Raw genomic sequence first — 15,781 nt, 5'->3', positions numbered from 1 at the left:
TCTTATTTATCAAAAGAAAAATAGGGCTTGAGTTATGGCTCAAGCGTCAAAGCACCTGCCTGGCAAGACTGAAGTCCTGAATTCACACTCTAGTACCAAAAAAAAAAGTTAAAAAAAAGCACATTTACTACTTCAGAAGAAGTATTTAACATAATCACAAAGGTCTGAGTTCCCCTAACACCTTGGTATACAATTAAAAACAATTTATTTTTAAATGTCAATAATCATAAATATTAACAAATAGAATACATTCTGTATAGAAGATGGACCTTTAAATATAAAACAACTTTGTAATTAATGGTGTATAACTGGCATAGAAGGTGTTTTTCAGTTTTAAGGCAAAGGTCTATGGGGCGCCCCTGCTGGTATGGGGCAGGTAGGGGTTAGTGGATGGGGGTGGGTTGGGGGAGGGCAAGCGAGGAGCTCCATCACTTATTTTTAATTTGTTGTCACGTGGTCACAATGTTGGCTATCAGCAAGACATATTTGCCCAATTAGCAAACTCTCTTTAGAGAACCTAAACTCATATGCGTTTTAGAAAATCAGAAAGCAAAAAAAAAAAAAAAAAAAACCCAAAACAAAAAAAAACTACTATAAGGCTCAAATCAAGCCCTTCGCGTGTTGGTTCAGTGTCCTTGGTGCTTGCTTCCTAATCCTGCTTCTTGTTTGGTTCCTCAGTCTCTGGCCGACTTTGCTGCGGTGTGAACTGTCCCAGCCCTCTGCAGAACGACCTGCTTTTCGGACTCAACTCTGGCCGGCTGTGGCCTGTGCCAAGCCCTCTCCTACGAAATCTGTTTTGTCTCACGCCGGGCTGAGTCACATAGAATAGATAGACCGTTTATCAGCACATGTCCCCCAGATCATATTATCCGCTTACAAATATAGCCTGTTAGCACACAGGCACTGAGCACCGGGGCTCCGCGGTGCGGCTCTGCGGGTGTAAACAGACCGGACTGGGATCGCAGTGTCCGCGCCCACCCGGCGCGGCCAGGTGAGTGGCGGGTGGTCTCGGAGGCCACCGCGGAGGGTGGGGCCTGCGACAGCGCGGGGGGGGGGGGGCGGGGAGGCTAGGGGGCGTCGCGCTGCCCGGGACCCCGCGCGCTGCAGCTGTTTTTGTCTCACTTGCAGAGCCAGCCGACTGTGCTTGGCCTTGATCTCTAGTCAGGTCCAGAAGCACGATTGAACCCGGAGCGCGGAGAGCACGTGGGGCGCGCAGGTGCGCGTAGCTGGGCTGCAGCTGGGGCCGTTCCCCACGAGTCCTGTTCCGTGGGTTACTGTCGTGGTGCCCAAGGCTGAACTGAAAACGATCTTCTCCAAAGTGCTGTTCGGGGACGATAAATCAACTTTGTTTGTGTCCTCTTTAGGGCCTTGCAAAATATGATTGACACCTGGTGGGGTCGGGGGCGGGATCGGGGGTGGGCAGCCTTTCAACCCAAATCTGTCTCATGCCCCCTGGCATGGGGTGGAGTAGGGGTGGGTGGGACGCGGCTGGGGTGGAAAAGTGATTTGAGGATCCAAAATCGTCCGGCTTTGTTAAGCAGCCGGGCTATCCTGGCTTCTGTGGTGGATGGTAATCAGGCGCTGGGACGTTCTCTTGTCATTGTCCCATGGAACCTGGGGAACCAAGCAGGGCGTGAAAAGCCTGTATGCTCAAGGACCTTTTGCCTTTTAATTTTACATTTAATTGATTACCAGAATTGATCTTATTTTTTTTTCTTTACACAATTTACTTTTTTTTTTTCTTTTTGAGGCTTCCTAGTTGCGGAGTCCCGTCTTACGATGGTCACATGTTTGATCTCTCACCAGCCCTGTGTCCTCTTGAGAGGCCACGTCCTCAGGGATGCGGAGCCAAAAAGGCAGGATTCCAGCCCAGCTAGTCTGACTCAGACCCTGTCCTCTTAATCCTGTCTGTGCCCTGGCCCTCCTCTAGCTTGATTTTCTAGATTAAGAAATTATCATCAAAATAATCTAGTGTCCCTAGGGACACTGGTCATGAGGCATAACATGTAATTTAATTTAGAATTCGACTGAAAGACTGAGTATTCAGTCCCTTCTTACCCCACTGTTTCTATGAGAAAAACACTCTTTGTGTTCCAACTCTGGGGTCCAGGCCAGTGGCCTTATGTGGGGAGAGAATGAAATTTGTGAGTCACCAAATCCTACTGGGTGCCATATTATTGTCCCCACTGTGCCTTGGTGTCCCCAGCAATTCTCATTGATGCAGTCATTCTCTTGGACCCAGCCAGGCTGATGACAGGGGTCTTCCCACTAGAAGGATGCACCTGGAAGGGGGTTGGGGAAGGCCTGGAGTTGGGCCACCAGAGGGAAGGAAGAAGGGATGCTGGGAGGTCAGGAGGGGCAGATGGGGAGGAGGGAGCCAGGCCCCTCTCCCCATGACTGATTCAGGTGACACCTGGTGCCTGCTGTATCTCCCTCTCTTCCATCTCCTCCCCCTTCCCTTGATCTTGTGTCTCTCCCAGCCTCATACAGGGAGTGCCAAAAAATGGTTTGGCACCTGGCTGGGGGACTTTGTGGAGCCTCTTTCAGATTCCCCCAGGTTCTGCCCATGATGCTCTGAAATATCAGCCTGGCAGCCACTCCACATCTCCCCCCCGCCGCCCTGCCCACTTCATCATCTAGGACTAGGTGACCAGAAAGTGCCCTTCCTGCCTGCTGGCATGTGCCTTCTGAGTGGAGACCAGAGCTTTGGTGGCAGGGGATATACTTTTCCAGTCATGCCCTCTGGCTCAGGAGCGTGGATGGTTCTGTAAAGTGATTCTGATATAACTGAGTTGGGGAGAGGGATGGAAGGTTAATTAATCCAGCCTGCACTGATGGCCTATCCCCCTACCTCTGCATTGTCCCTCTGAGACTCCTGCCCCTCCCATCCTCTCACAGGGCAACCCTCCTCCTATGGTTCCCACAACAGTTGCTTCAGCCTCTGTTGTCTGGAATCTATCCCATTATGCAGATGCTCCCTCTTCTACACTGGGGACTTGGTGGCATAGGCAGGACCTCCCTGTCTGCCTGCTCTGTGCTGAGCAGAAGCCTGGCACTTGCAGCCGGTGCAGGGCTCAGAGCCTCCTCATCTGAACTGCAGCACATATCAGTGTGGAGACTGGCGAGGCCATGCAGAGGCCCCCAGTTCCTCCTGCCTGCTGCTGTGTGACCTGCTCAGTATTGAAAAGGGCTCAGCACTGAGCCTAAGTTTGGGTACTCCCAGGTGGCTCTTCTATGGCTTGGTCCGTGGACAGACCAAATATAATGAAACACAGTCATTTTAACTTGAATTAAGTGCTGTGATGTAAATAAATAAAGAGAAGAATAGCAGGAGGATGTATTTGAGATGCGGAGGGCTGGAAGCCCAGACAGAAGAGAGAACATTGATGCTGAGTTGGGGAGGGGGGAGGAACAGCCCAGGGTGGGGGGAGCAGTGGGAGCTGAGCAGGAGGGGGAAGACGCATGGGGTGGACAGATACCAAGGATGTCAGCAGAGGGCTGGGGGGAGGGGGACTGTCCATAGGCAGATCACACCAGGGTCTTCCTGGCCCTGGAGGAGCTAGGGTCTTACTGTCACCCCACAGGGAAGTCTGAGGAGGATGTGAGCCAACTAGTGGCATGGTTCTAGTTCCTGCTGGAAATTGTCTCACTGTCCAGTGGAAAATGGATTGGACATGGGTGAGGTGTTTGCACAACTGAAGAAGGGTGTGACAGTAGTTGTTGGTGAGACATGCATGCCCTCTAACGCCTAGGTGGTAACTGGATGTGTGAGTGTGAGAGCATGGTGCCCATGCCTGCAGCTGGTGGGCGGTGAAGAATCAGGAAGCATAAAGGAGTGACTTCTAGATAACGATGGAGTCCTTCCTGAGGAGGGGAGCTAAGGCAGCCTTAGGAGGAGATGGATGGATTCTAAAGGGATATATTTGTAGGCATTGGGTTGTTTGAGATATGTGTGAGACATCCAAATGGAGAGATCAAGGAAGCGGCTGGACGTAGACACCAGAAGTCACTCTGAGTTGAGGCTGTTTTTTTATAAGTTCATTTTTTTTTTTGCTGAACTGGAGTTTGAACTCAGGGCCTACACCTTGAGTCACTCCACCAGCCCTTTTTTGTGATAGGTTTTTTTCCAGATAGGGTCTCACAAACTATTTGCTCGGGCTGGCTTTGAACCTCGGTCCTCCTGATCTCTGCTTCCTGAGCAGAGAAACACTGAGGCCTGGCATAAGTTCGTCTTATTTTATGGACCACTGTCTTATTTACTGCTGCATAACAAATTACCTCCAAACATGGTAACTCTGAAACACAAATATGGGCTGGAGGGGTGCTCAAGCAGTAGAGCACCTGCCTTGCAAGCACAAAGCCCTGAGTTCAAACCCCAGCACTGCAAAAAAAAAAAAAACCAAAAGGGCAAACATTTATTTCACAGCTTGAGGGGCAGAAATGTGAGGTGGCTTAGCTGACACAGGCCCCGTCAAGATGCTGGGGAAGGAGAGGCTGCAGTTTTTTGAAGGCTTAGTGGGTTGGAGGCCTGCTTCAGGGCAGCATGCCCATGTGGCTATTGGCAGGAGGCCTCAGTCCTGTCCTCAGGAGGCTTCTCTCCCACTGCTGTGCATTTTTGTGGCATGGTGGCTGACGTCCCCCAGAGTGAGTGACTGGAGAGGGACAATGAGATCCTGGTCTCAGAAGTCACACACCATCAGTTTCACCACATTGCAGGTGAGTCCAGCCTGTGCTCAAGGGGGGAGAAATTATGCTGTACCTTTTGAAGGTAGAGTGGGATGCAGTGGTTCACGGTGGGTTGCAATCTCAGTTACTAGAGAGGCAGAGAAGTGAGGATTGCCATTTGAGAACCAGCCTAGGCAAAAAAAAAAGTTAGAGAGATGCCCTTCTCAGCAACAAGCTGGGCATGGTGGGGAGTATCTGTAATTCCAACTATGAGGGAAGCATTAGGAGGATCATGGTCTGAGGCTGGCCCAGGGCAAAAAAATCTGAGACCCTATCTGAAAAATAACTAAAGCAAAAAGAGCTGGGGGCATGGCTCAAGTGGTAGAGGACCTGACTAGCAAGTGCAAGGCTCTGAGTTCAAACCCCAGTGTTGCCAAACATTTTTTTGTGTGTGTGTGTGTGTGGTGGGGGGAGTACAGTTTAAAGCCATCACACCCAGCAAAGCAAAACTTTTATATTCTGTGGTCCACTAAAGCTCAGAGATTTATAGTTTCCATAGTCCATAGGCCTGGCTCCTGTATTTGTATGGCACGTGGGCACTGCTGCAGCAGGCTGGAGCCCCAGCTGGAGTATCCCGGATGTCTCTGTCCTCCCACTCTCAGGGCCTGCCTACTTGCAGCCACGGCCCACTCAGGTTGCCATCTGCATGTTGGAGACTCTGTTGTTGGTGACTGCCAGGCAACAGGCCATGGAATTTCAGCTCAGGAGTCAGCACTTAACAGGTGACCTTGCCTCCAGCCAGTTGTCCAACTTGAGATGACTGGAGGACAGAAGAACACATGGTCATCTACCTGGGGATCACTAGAATAGAGTCACCCCCTGGGGGACTGACTGCAGCAGGGGCCCCTCAACCCCCACCCCACCTGTCTGCTCACCAGACAGCCAGGCCTTCCCTCTTGGGTCCATGGCTTTGTCCTGACAATATCTGAACCTGAAACCTGTTCACCACTCAGATGGCCCAGCCAAGGCAAGCAGGGAGGGACAAGTGAGGACTTTTCGTTTCTGTGTTCATACCTACAGAATATCTTTGATTTAGCCTATCATCTCACCCTTTACTGGAAAAGTCTGCTGACTGAATCAGAAGTTCTTTCTGGGAGGCATATTCCTTTGCACTGTGGGTCGGAGCTCGGCCAGTCTGCTAATGTGCCTATTTTTACTTGGAGCTGAGATGCTGTGATCACCTGGTGTCCCCGTGCTGGAGAGGAACATGCCTGATCATGTGCCCTGCTGTCCCTTCCTTTGCAGCAAACATTGCCATTGTTCTTCAGGCTCATAGTCCTAGATGTTTTCTTCTCTGTAAGATACTCTGTGACAGTGGCCAGTGTAGATCAAATCTAGATCCACACAGATGAACTCCAACTCCAGCTTGGAATCATGAGTCTTGGCTGTCAGATTCAAGGCCAAAGTATTGCACTCATGCTCTGAGAGAATCTGCTTGGTTGTAAAGTTTCCTCAGAGACTATTACATTGTTTGTATGGAGGGTCTCTCTGGCTGGGTCCTATGGAGGTTAATTTTTCTCGTTTCTGCTTTGCTGTGGTATACTCTAGCGCTATTTCCGCAGTCCAAGAGAGAGGGAATGCTCAGGAAATACATTTTATATATTTGTCTGAAAGATTGCCTTGATTGGGCTGGAGTGGTAGAATGCTCACCTGCCAAATGCAAGGTCCTGAATTCAAACCTCACTACCACCAGAAAAAGATTGTATTGAGTGGAGTTCATTCTACAAAGAAGAGATGAGCTTTGTAAATTTGTTGGAAGATGCTCTCTCCCTGAGTGACTGGCACCTGGGTCTGTCCCTCTGTTCCCCAATGTGGCTTCATCCTAGGACTGAGGAGCTCCTGCATGCCATAGGCTAACTCATGGATTCTCATGAGAAAGTCACTTTCCTCCAGCCTCGCCACCCAGCCATGGAGCTTCCTGGGTCAAGGTCGAACTTGTCCTGTTATCTAGAAAGACATGGGCTCGGCCTTGTTCTGCACAGGAGGCTAGTGGCTGGGCTGGACCTGGGACTTAATGAGCCTGGATTTCTAAGCTGCTCAGACATTCTGAATGTTACATGTAAATCTCTAGCAAACATGGTTATCACCTAATTTTTGTTTCCCTGGGCTGTCATCAAACTGCAATCCTCTGTATCTCAGCCTTCTGAGTAGCTAGGATTACAGGCATCAGCCACCAGTGACTGGCTCCAATCCTTTCCTTTCCTTTTTTCGCCTTTACTGGCTATGGACTTTGAGCTTGTGTGTTCAGGCTGATGCTTAGCATTCCTTAATGGAGACTTTTATGTCAAAACCAAAGCCATAAGACCTTTGCAGCTTGGGTGCTTCTGAGCTGAAGGTAGCATTTAAAGAAAGTGGTAAGAGGGCCAAGAATGTGGCTCAAGTGGTAGAGCGGCTGTCTAAGAAAGTGCAAGGCCCTGAGTTCAAATCCCAGTACCACCAAAAGAGTTTTAAAAAAAAGTTGTGCAAGAAAAATTAAATGTAGAGATTTCTGGTTCTGAGTATGATAGAGTAGGTTTATGTCTCTTCTACTAATTGCAGGTATAAAATCTGAAAAGACAGTTTGAAGTAGTGATATAATATTTTCTACAGTTTACATTTTAAATGTCTCTCATAATCCCATGTGTTCAAAGCTTGGTCCATACACTGTGCTGCTCTTAGGGGGTGGTGGAACCTTTAAGAGGTAGGCCCTAGTTGGAGGAAATTAAGTTATTGGAGTGATGCCTGTGAAGAGGATATTGGTTCCTTGGTCCCTTCCTCTCTCTCCTTTTTACTTCCTGGCCGCCATGAGGTAAACAGTTCTCTTCTACCATGTGCTCCCACAATGATGTACCATGCTGCCACAGGCCCAAAGCAACCATGGGCTGAAGCCTCTTGAATTGTGAGCCAAAATAAATCTTTTCTCCATATAAGTTGATTATATCATATGTAGGTAGTTTGTCACAGTCATGGACACACTATTGTAAAGTCAATGGTTGTAAGAAGATCAGGGAAAGACACCAGAATTCAAAGTGTCAGAGAACTGGTAGAAAGTTTCCCATTGTTCCTCTCCAGGGTTCTTCATCCTGGACTTAAGGCAGCCTGAAACCTAGAATTGAGCACGAAGGGACCCTAGATAGACCGTTCCCAGAAAAGCCCTTTAGTTTTTGTTCAAGGAGCAGAAAAGGAACTCCTGGTGTTCCGAGAATGGTGTGAATCCCTATTTTTCTTTCTTTCCTCATGCAGCAAGCTTAGAGAATTCTTAATGGTAGCAGTGATGTGGATGGGAGAGAGGAGAGAAGAGAGAGGACATTGGACACCTAAAACTTTGGGAGAGGCAAAGCTTTCTTTCTTTTCCATTTTTATTTTATTAAGAAAATTAAGGACTGGGGATGTGGTTCAGTGGTAGAGTTTGCCTACCATATATACACAGGGTCTTAGGTTCTATCTCCAGCACTGCCAAAAATTTATACTTTTAATTAATAACATTTTTAATTGACAAATCATAATTATATATTTATAGGACATATAAGAGTATATAATATGATTTCTTTGTGTTTTTGAGACAGGATGTCACTATGTAGCTTAGGCTGCATCAAACTAATGATCCTCCTGTCTCAGTTTCCCGAGTGCTGTGATTGCAGGTGTGCGTCACCAATCCTGGCTTACAATACATTATTATCAACTGTAGTCACCCTACTGTGCAGCAGATCTCAAAACTTATTTCTCCTTTGTATTTGAAACTATACCCTTTGACTGACAACTGCCTATTTCTCCCCTCGCCAAGCTTTTTTCTACTCTCAGCTATTTTAGGTTCCACATAAAAATGATATCACCTAGGAAGCCTGGCCCCCAGAAGGTGGAACAAACCATCACTGCCATTTCCTCTTACAGTCCTCCAGCTGCTTGGAGTGTGGGTGTGTTTATAGAAAGTGAATGGCAGAGCAGGGTAACTACTGCTTGAGGTTTTGGGCCAGAGGACTAAAAGGGAGCCCCAGGAATTTGGAAAGGACTCAGGAGCTCAGAGAGAAGAAGGACATGGAGAAAACAACTCCATACAGTTGTTTATGAACTGTTGGGCTCATTCCTGAGCTGCACGTGCATGTCCAACCCTCACCAGCACATCAAAGATTGAGAGAACTAAATGCCTGGACAAACTATCCACAGTCCAGGCTTGCCACTGGGTGGCACTGAAAGCTGACATGATATGGGACTCACAGAAGGTAGACTGGAATTTTATGTTTGGGTTCAACCAAATTGATTTCTTACTGTGTCAGTCATCATCTTATGGCCTCTGAGCTGTGAATGCACTATTCAGTATATATGGACTGTGATAAACAGTGGAATTTGTCCTTTAAAGTGAACTTTTTGGTGTTAGGCTTTCTCAGAAGAGGGCACTAGAGGGATACTGTAGTAAGAAGAGGCCTCTTGCCCTTTCTAAAATAGGTTGGGGATCAACAGTGCATGTATGAATTTTGCCATGGGCTCAAAACATAGTCCCTTTGTGACTTTGCAGACCTGACTTGGTGACAACCTTTCTGTAGCTCTGTAGATCCAGAAAACAGAGCCTTGTGTAGCCCATGTGCTCTAAGGGCCTCTGCCCATGCTTTCTTTCAGTCTCTCTGCAAGCCTCCACATGCTCTGCACATGGATGGCTTCCTGTGGCCCTTAGCTTAGTGGTGGCACCAAGCTATCGCCTTTGCAAGTCCCCGAGGTTCAGCACACTGAAAGTCTTCTGCCCCTTCTGGCACCTGGACTCCCTTATGTGTCCATGCCACCAGTTGCTGATCAGCTATTTTTACTTGCATTCTAAGAGGTGACCCATTGGTTGTCTAGTAACTCCACACCAGCCTGACCAACCCACAGATTCTAAAATGAGGTGAACCTCTTCCAAATTTGTCCTTCCTTGAGTATTCTCCCTCAGACCTGGGGGTATTAATGGAAAGATAAAAGTATCATCAAAGAAACAGAAGATATAAAGAACCAAAGGGAAATTTTACAAGTAAAATAGACAAGAGAGTTACTACATAGACTCATAAACATAGTGAGAATGACCTAGAGAAGGAAAAGATTTACAAAAAAAAAAAAAAAAAAAAAAAAAAGAACAGTGACTCAAGAACCTACAGAGCAATACTGAAAGTTCTAATATTTGTGTTATCAGAGTTCCAGAGGAGGGAAGAAAGAATGTAGTAGAGGAAAAATATTTGGAGAAATAATGATTTAAAATTTCTCAAATTTGGCAAAAGACATAAGCCAACAATTAAAGAAGCTAGGTGAATCCCAAACAGGAAAAACCCAAAGGAATATATGCCCAGATATATCATAATTAATCTGAAGGAAACCAAAGACAAAGACAGTATCTGGAAAGTAGCAAAAGAAAACACATTCCCTATGGTTCAAATTACTGCAGATTTCTTATCAGAAGCTATGAATGCCAGGAGAAAGTGGCACAGCATTTTCAAAGTGCTTAATGACGAATTCAGAATTCTATATTCAGCAAAATACAACCTTTAGGAATGGAGGAGAGGAAAAGATGCCCTCAGTTAAAAGAAAGCAGAATTTGTTGGCATACCTCCTCTAAAATAATTGTTAAGAGAAGTTTTTAAGACAGGAGGAAAGTGATCAGAGGGAAACAAGGACGGAAGGGAGGAAGGGAGGAAGGAAGGAAGTTAGAGCAGCAAATCTGTTAAAAATCAGGGTAAATATAATGGGCAAGTTTTCTCCTCATAAGTTTGATGACTGTAAAACAAAAATATGACCTTGATTGATGGGATGAATATAGTAACTACAATGTAAATGAGGGGCAAAGGGGGACCTTTCTGGTGGTAAGGTTTCTACATCTTACTTGAAGTGGTACAATATTGTTTCTAAGCAGACTATTTAAAAGCATATATATATGTACCTTGTATTCCTAGGCCAACCATAAAAAGAGATAAGAGCTACACAAGAGACATAGTAAAAAACCACTATAGAAAATGAAATGGAATAGTAAAATATGTTCAGATAACACAAAAGAAGACAGGAAAATATGAAAGAGGAAAACAACAACAAAAAGGAATTAAGTGAAGAACAAATAATAAAATGGCAAGCCTAAACATATCAATAATTATATGAAATATAAATGACCTAAATAACCAACTAAAAGAGAAAAATTGTTCAATGGGCTAAATATTTAACAATGTTATGTGTACAGAATCTTACATCAAATGTAACCATATATTTAGGTGAAAAGTAAAATGATCAAATGAAGAAGAAAGTAGGAAGACAACTCACAAAGTGGGAGAAATTTTTTGCAAATAATATGTCTGATAAATGACCTGTATCTAAAATATATAAAATACTATTATATGTCAACAATAAAAAGACAAATTAACCCAATTAAAAACAGGTAAAGGATCTGAAAGAAGATACACAAATGCCCAAATAAACATATGGAGAGATGTGCAACACCGTTAGCTACCAGGAAAATGCAAATCAACGTAATGAGTTGCCACTTCACACCTGGAAGGATGGCTGGACTGAAACAGAGCCTTGGCAAGGCTATGGAGAAAGTGGAACCCTCACACAAGGCTGGTGCAAATGAAAAGGATGCAGCTGCTTTGGAAGCCAGCCCAGCGGTTCCTGAAAGTATTAGACAGAGTTTCTCTAAACCCAACAGCTCTGCTCTTCTGTATCTATCCAGGAAAATAGAAAACAAACATCCACAGGATAACTGCTTTGCCATTTGCACCTTTGTCAAAAATCTCTTTTGTTGAAGAAATTCAAATGGTCAAAAAACACATGAAAAAATGCTCACCATCTCTAGCGATAAAGGAAATGCAAATTAAAACCACACTAAGATTCCACCTCACCCCTGTTAGAATAGCCATCATTAGCAACACCACCAACAACAGGTGTTGGCGAGGATGCGGGGGAAAAAGGAACCCTCTTACACTGTTGGTGGGAATGTAAACTAGTACAACCACTCTGGAAAAAAAATTTGGAGGCTACTTAAAAAGCTAAACATTGATCTACCATTTGATCCAGCAATACCACTCATGGGGATATACCCAAAAGACTGTGATACAGGTTACTCCAGAGGCACCTGCACACCCATGTTTATTGCAGCACTATTCACAATAGCCAAGTTATGGAAACAGCCAAGATGCCCCACTACTGATGAATGGATCAAGAAAATGTGGTATCTATACACAATGAAATTTTATGCAGCCATGAAGAAGAACGAAACATTATCATTTGCTGGTAAATGGATGGAATTGGAGAACATCATTCTGAGTGAGGTTAGCCTGGCCCAAAAGACTATGTATGTTCTCCCTCATATGTGGACAGTAGATCAAGGGCAAACACAACAAGGGGATTGGACTTTAATCACATGATAAAGCGAGAGCACACAAGGGAGATGTGAGATAGGTAAGACATCCAAAAAACTAGATAGCATTTGTTGCCCTCAACACAGAGAAACTAAAGCAGATACCTTAAAGCAACTGAGGCCAATAGGAGAAGGGGACCAGGAATTAGAGAAAAGGTTAGATCAAAAAGAATTAACTTAGAAGGTAACACACACACACAGGAAATTAATGTGAGTCAACTCCCTGTATAGCTATCCTTATCTCAACTAGCAAAAACCCTTGTTCCTTCCTATTATTGCTTATACTCTCTCTTCAACAAAATTAGAGATAAGGGCAAAATAGTTTCTGCCTGGTAGCGAGGGGGTGGGGGGGAAGAGGGAGGGGGCAGGGAGTAAGGGAGGTGGGGTAAGGGGAGAGACATGACCCAAACATTTTATGCACATATGAATAAAATAAAAATTAAAAAAAAAACTCTTTTGTCAAAACTCTTATAAGAGTTTTTTTTGTTTGTTTTTTGGTGGGACCAATGTTTGAACTCAGGGCTTCACAATTCCAAAGCAGGTGCTCTACCATTTGAGCCACACCTGCAGTCCATTTTGCTCTGGTTATTTTGGAGATGGGGTCTCTTGAGCTATTTGCCTGGGCTGGCCTTGAATTGAGGCCTTGAATCCTTCCTATCTCAGCCTCCCAAGTAGCTAGGATGATAGGCGTGGGCCACTGGCACTCAGCTTCATTGAGGCGTAATATAGTTAAGAAGTTATATTCTACTTGAGAGAGAATGTCTGAGTGTGCGTGCATGAGCGGGTGCTGTGATTAACTCTCTGAATTTACCCTCCAGTATGTTACAACCTACTGGGAAGATTACACGTATGTACTATAAGTTCACTCGAGCATGGGACATTTGAGGGATGCCCAGGTGGCTCTGGGAGTGCAGAATTCAGCTGGGGGAGGGAGACAAGTGAGATGGCCTAGGGAAGATGGCCCCAGGGCAACGGCTGAATTCTGACTTGTATACAAAGTGCCATCAAACTTTAAGAACATTAGCAAACAGCCATCCTGCAAGTAATAAGGCCCCCATTACTCATCAAGGAATTCATTCATATTTCTTTTTATTATTGTCCTATTATTGTTGTCTTGGGCATACATTGTGACATTTTACCAAAGTTCTTACAATATATCATAATTGAATTCACCCCTTCCACCTTTCTCTTTTTCCCTCCCCTCCTCATTTATATTTCATTTTAAAGTCCATGTTAAAGTAATTTTCTTCTGTGTATAAGTGAAGCTGACATGCGCATTTTCTAATAGGCAATTTCATGCCCCACGATGGGACATAAGGTGGTCGTGTTCGACATTTCTGTCGTCAGAGCCTTGTGGGAAACTCGTGTCAAGAAGCACAAAGCCTGGCAGAAGAAGGAGGCGGAGAGGCTGGAGAGGAGTGCCTTGGAGAAGTATGCGTTCCTATCCTGTTCTTCTAGTTTGCTTAGCAATAGGGATCCTGGCAGCCTCTGTAGTGCTGTGGACACTGAGGACACTTTTCCTCTGGGATCTGTCATTCCCGTGACACTTTCCTTATTGGACTTCAGAACTGGTACTGTTGCCTGACACGAGCCCTAACGATATCACCCATTACTATAAGGCCCTACATTCCTTCCAGGCACTGTGCTAGGGATGGACAGACAGACAGAGATGACATGACAAATTCCTCTGTGCTAAACACTGGAGAAGCTGCTTAGCTGGCCTTCACCCAACTCACTCACTAAGCCATCTGATGCTCTCGGTACTCACCCAGCCATATGTCATCTGCCTGGACAGCTTGGGGACATGCTCTGTCATGCATTTCTTCTTCACTGTTGAGTTGAATTCCAGATAATATTCATTTTTCTCATTTACTTGGATTGAAATTATGCATTTTTACTATTATATCAACTCATAATATTTGAGTAAAAGAGAGCTATCATATATACAAAAACTAAGCTGAGTTAGTGCTTTGGAAAAACTACCTGTATGATAAATAGAAGCCACACAATGGGGGTTAGCACCTTGCAAGACTGATTGAAATATGACAAGCTAGGAAGGCTCTGCATAGCTCTTTAATTTTTATTCCCTGAAGAAACCAAAGCTGAAACACTTGGATGGTGCACTGTGGGCGCGGTAAAGGCAAAATACAATTCTGATTGGCTGACTCATCGCAAAGGAAGTCCCTGGCCCTATATCCCATTGGGATAGTAGTGTATTTGTATGCTTTAAGTTAGCAACAAGAGCTGGGGGTGTGTGGTTTAAGTGGTAGGAGCCTGCCTAGCAAGCTCAAGGCCCTAAGTTCAAAGCCCAGTACTGACAAAAAAAATAGTTTCCAGCAAAAGGTGTTAGGTGTATGTATCTATATTCTTGAGTCTCCACTTTTATGAGTTTTTGGATTGAACAAATGTCTATTCTGGTCACTCTTCATGATCTGCTCTTGTATGCACCATGGGGTTCCAGGTGCCTGTCATCCTCCCTAATTTGCAGGTGAGGAATTTGTGTCCTAAGCTGGTAGATGGAGGATTTTGCCAAGCCTTTCCTCCTGCACAGTGCTGTCATCACTGGTGTATGGAACTTCTTTTCACTTGTCAGTAATTTGAGATTATTCAATAAAATGTGAATCCTGAATTTAAGAATTGGAGCCCACAAATCAGGTAATGAATCTGAGTGAGCGACATTAGTAAGAATTGCACAAGGTCTCAGGCCCCATGAGTCCAAAGCAACTCTCTGCCCTGATGCAGCTTCCTCTTTGCTCCTAGCATCTGGGGATCCCTTGGAATAGGACCTGATGTAGAGGACTTGGACTCCATCCCTGGGAGGTTAGGGAAGTGTCTGAAGCTGATGTAACACTGTGGATTCTTTTTTTTTTTTTTGGTACTGGAGCCTGAACACAGGGCCTCATGTTTGCTAGCCAGGCGCTCTACCACTTGAGCCAGACTCCAACTCTGTTTTTGTGTTGGTTTTTTTCAAAATGGGGTTTTGTGAACTCTTTGCTTGGGCTGGCTTGGAACCATGATCCTCTTGATCTCTGCCTCCTGAGTAGCTAGGATTATAGGCATGAACCCCAGTGCCCAGCCACTGAGTGTTCCTGAAACAGGAGTTCTGTAGCTGCTGAAACTGGATTCTCTAGCAGCTTTGTAGTGGCTTCTGCCCCTTTAACTCTGCCTTGCAGTGTGGTGTTAAGCCACTTCAAACATCTCAGGCACGGAGGATCGACCCTGAGTTGGGCTCAGTGCCATGGGATTTGTGCTGTGCCTCATCTTAATCTAAGACAGAAAACTTCTTAAAATTTTCCAGCTCCAGATAAGAATATCCACCAGGTTGGCTGGGCAGATGAGTAGGAACCTGGAGCTTGGTGGAGAGAGGAATTTGATGTTCAAGAAACTTAGTTTTTCAGGACCTTCAGCAATGGTGGTAGTAAATTTGCTGTCTTTGCAGTGTCACTGGAGACAGGGTTGAGGAGGATCTTAAGAGAAAGATCCTTGATTTGTCACTCTGTACCTCCTCCTTCTTGAATCTATTGGATGAATTTTGAGGCAATTCATAAAATAGGAAGTAGGCGATTTTTTTTCTTTTTTGAGGGGTTCTGGGGGTTGAATGCAGAGTCTCATGCTTGTTAGGCAGGTCCTCTACCACTTGAGCTATGAAGTGGGCAAAGATTTTATTAGTTAAATGGTGCAGATCAAGGAAGAGACAGTGGGGAAAGTGCA

At 45.2% G+C, this 15,781-nt stretch overlaps 1 protein-coding gene across 2 annotated transcripts in view; it reads left to right on the top strand.

Moving 5' to 3' along the window:
• Nucleotides 1-695: 695 nt before the first annotated feature.
• The window catches only part of Lrrc2 (leucine rich repeat containing 2), a 53,689-nt gene continuing 38,603 nt past the window's right edge, over nt 696-15,781 (top strand). The window contains exons 1-2 of one of the 2 annotated variants that reach the window (XM_074059102.1): nt 696-991; nt 13,359-13,501. In XM_074059102.1, the coding sequence (XP_073915203.1) occupies nt 13,377-13,501 (125 nt within the window). In that variant the 5' untranslated portion in view covers nt 696-991; nt 13,359-13,376. The remainder of the gene's footprint in view (nt 992-13,358; nt 13,502-15,781) is intronic. The other variant, XM_020167049.2, reaches the window with a different exon arrangement.

This window comes from Castor canadensis, chromosome 17, assembly GCF_047511655.1.
Source record: "Castor canadensis chromosome 17, mCasCan1.hap1v2, whole genome shotgun sequence".
NCBI classification, from domain to species: Eukaryota; Metazoa; Chordata; class Mammalia; order Rodentia; family Castoridae; genus Castor; species Castor canadensis.
This window is presented reverse-complemented; position numbering and strand designations above follow the sequence as displayed.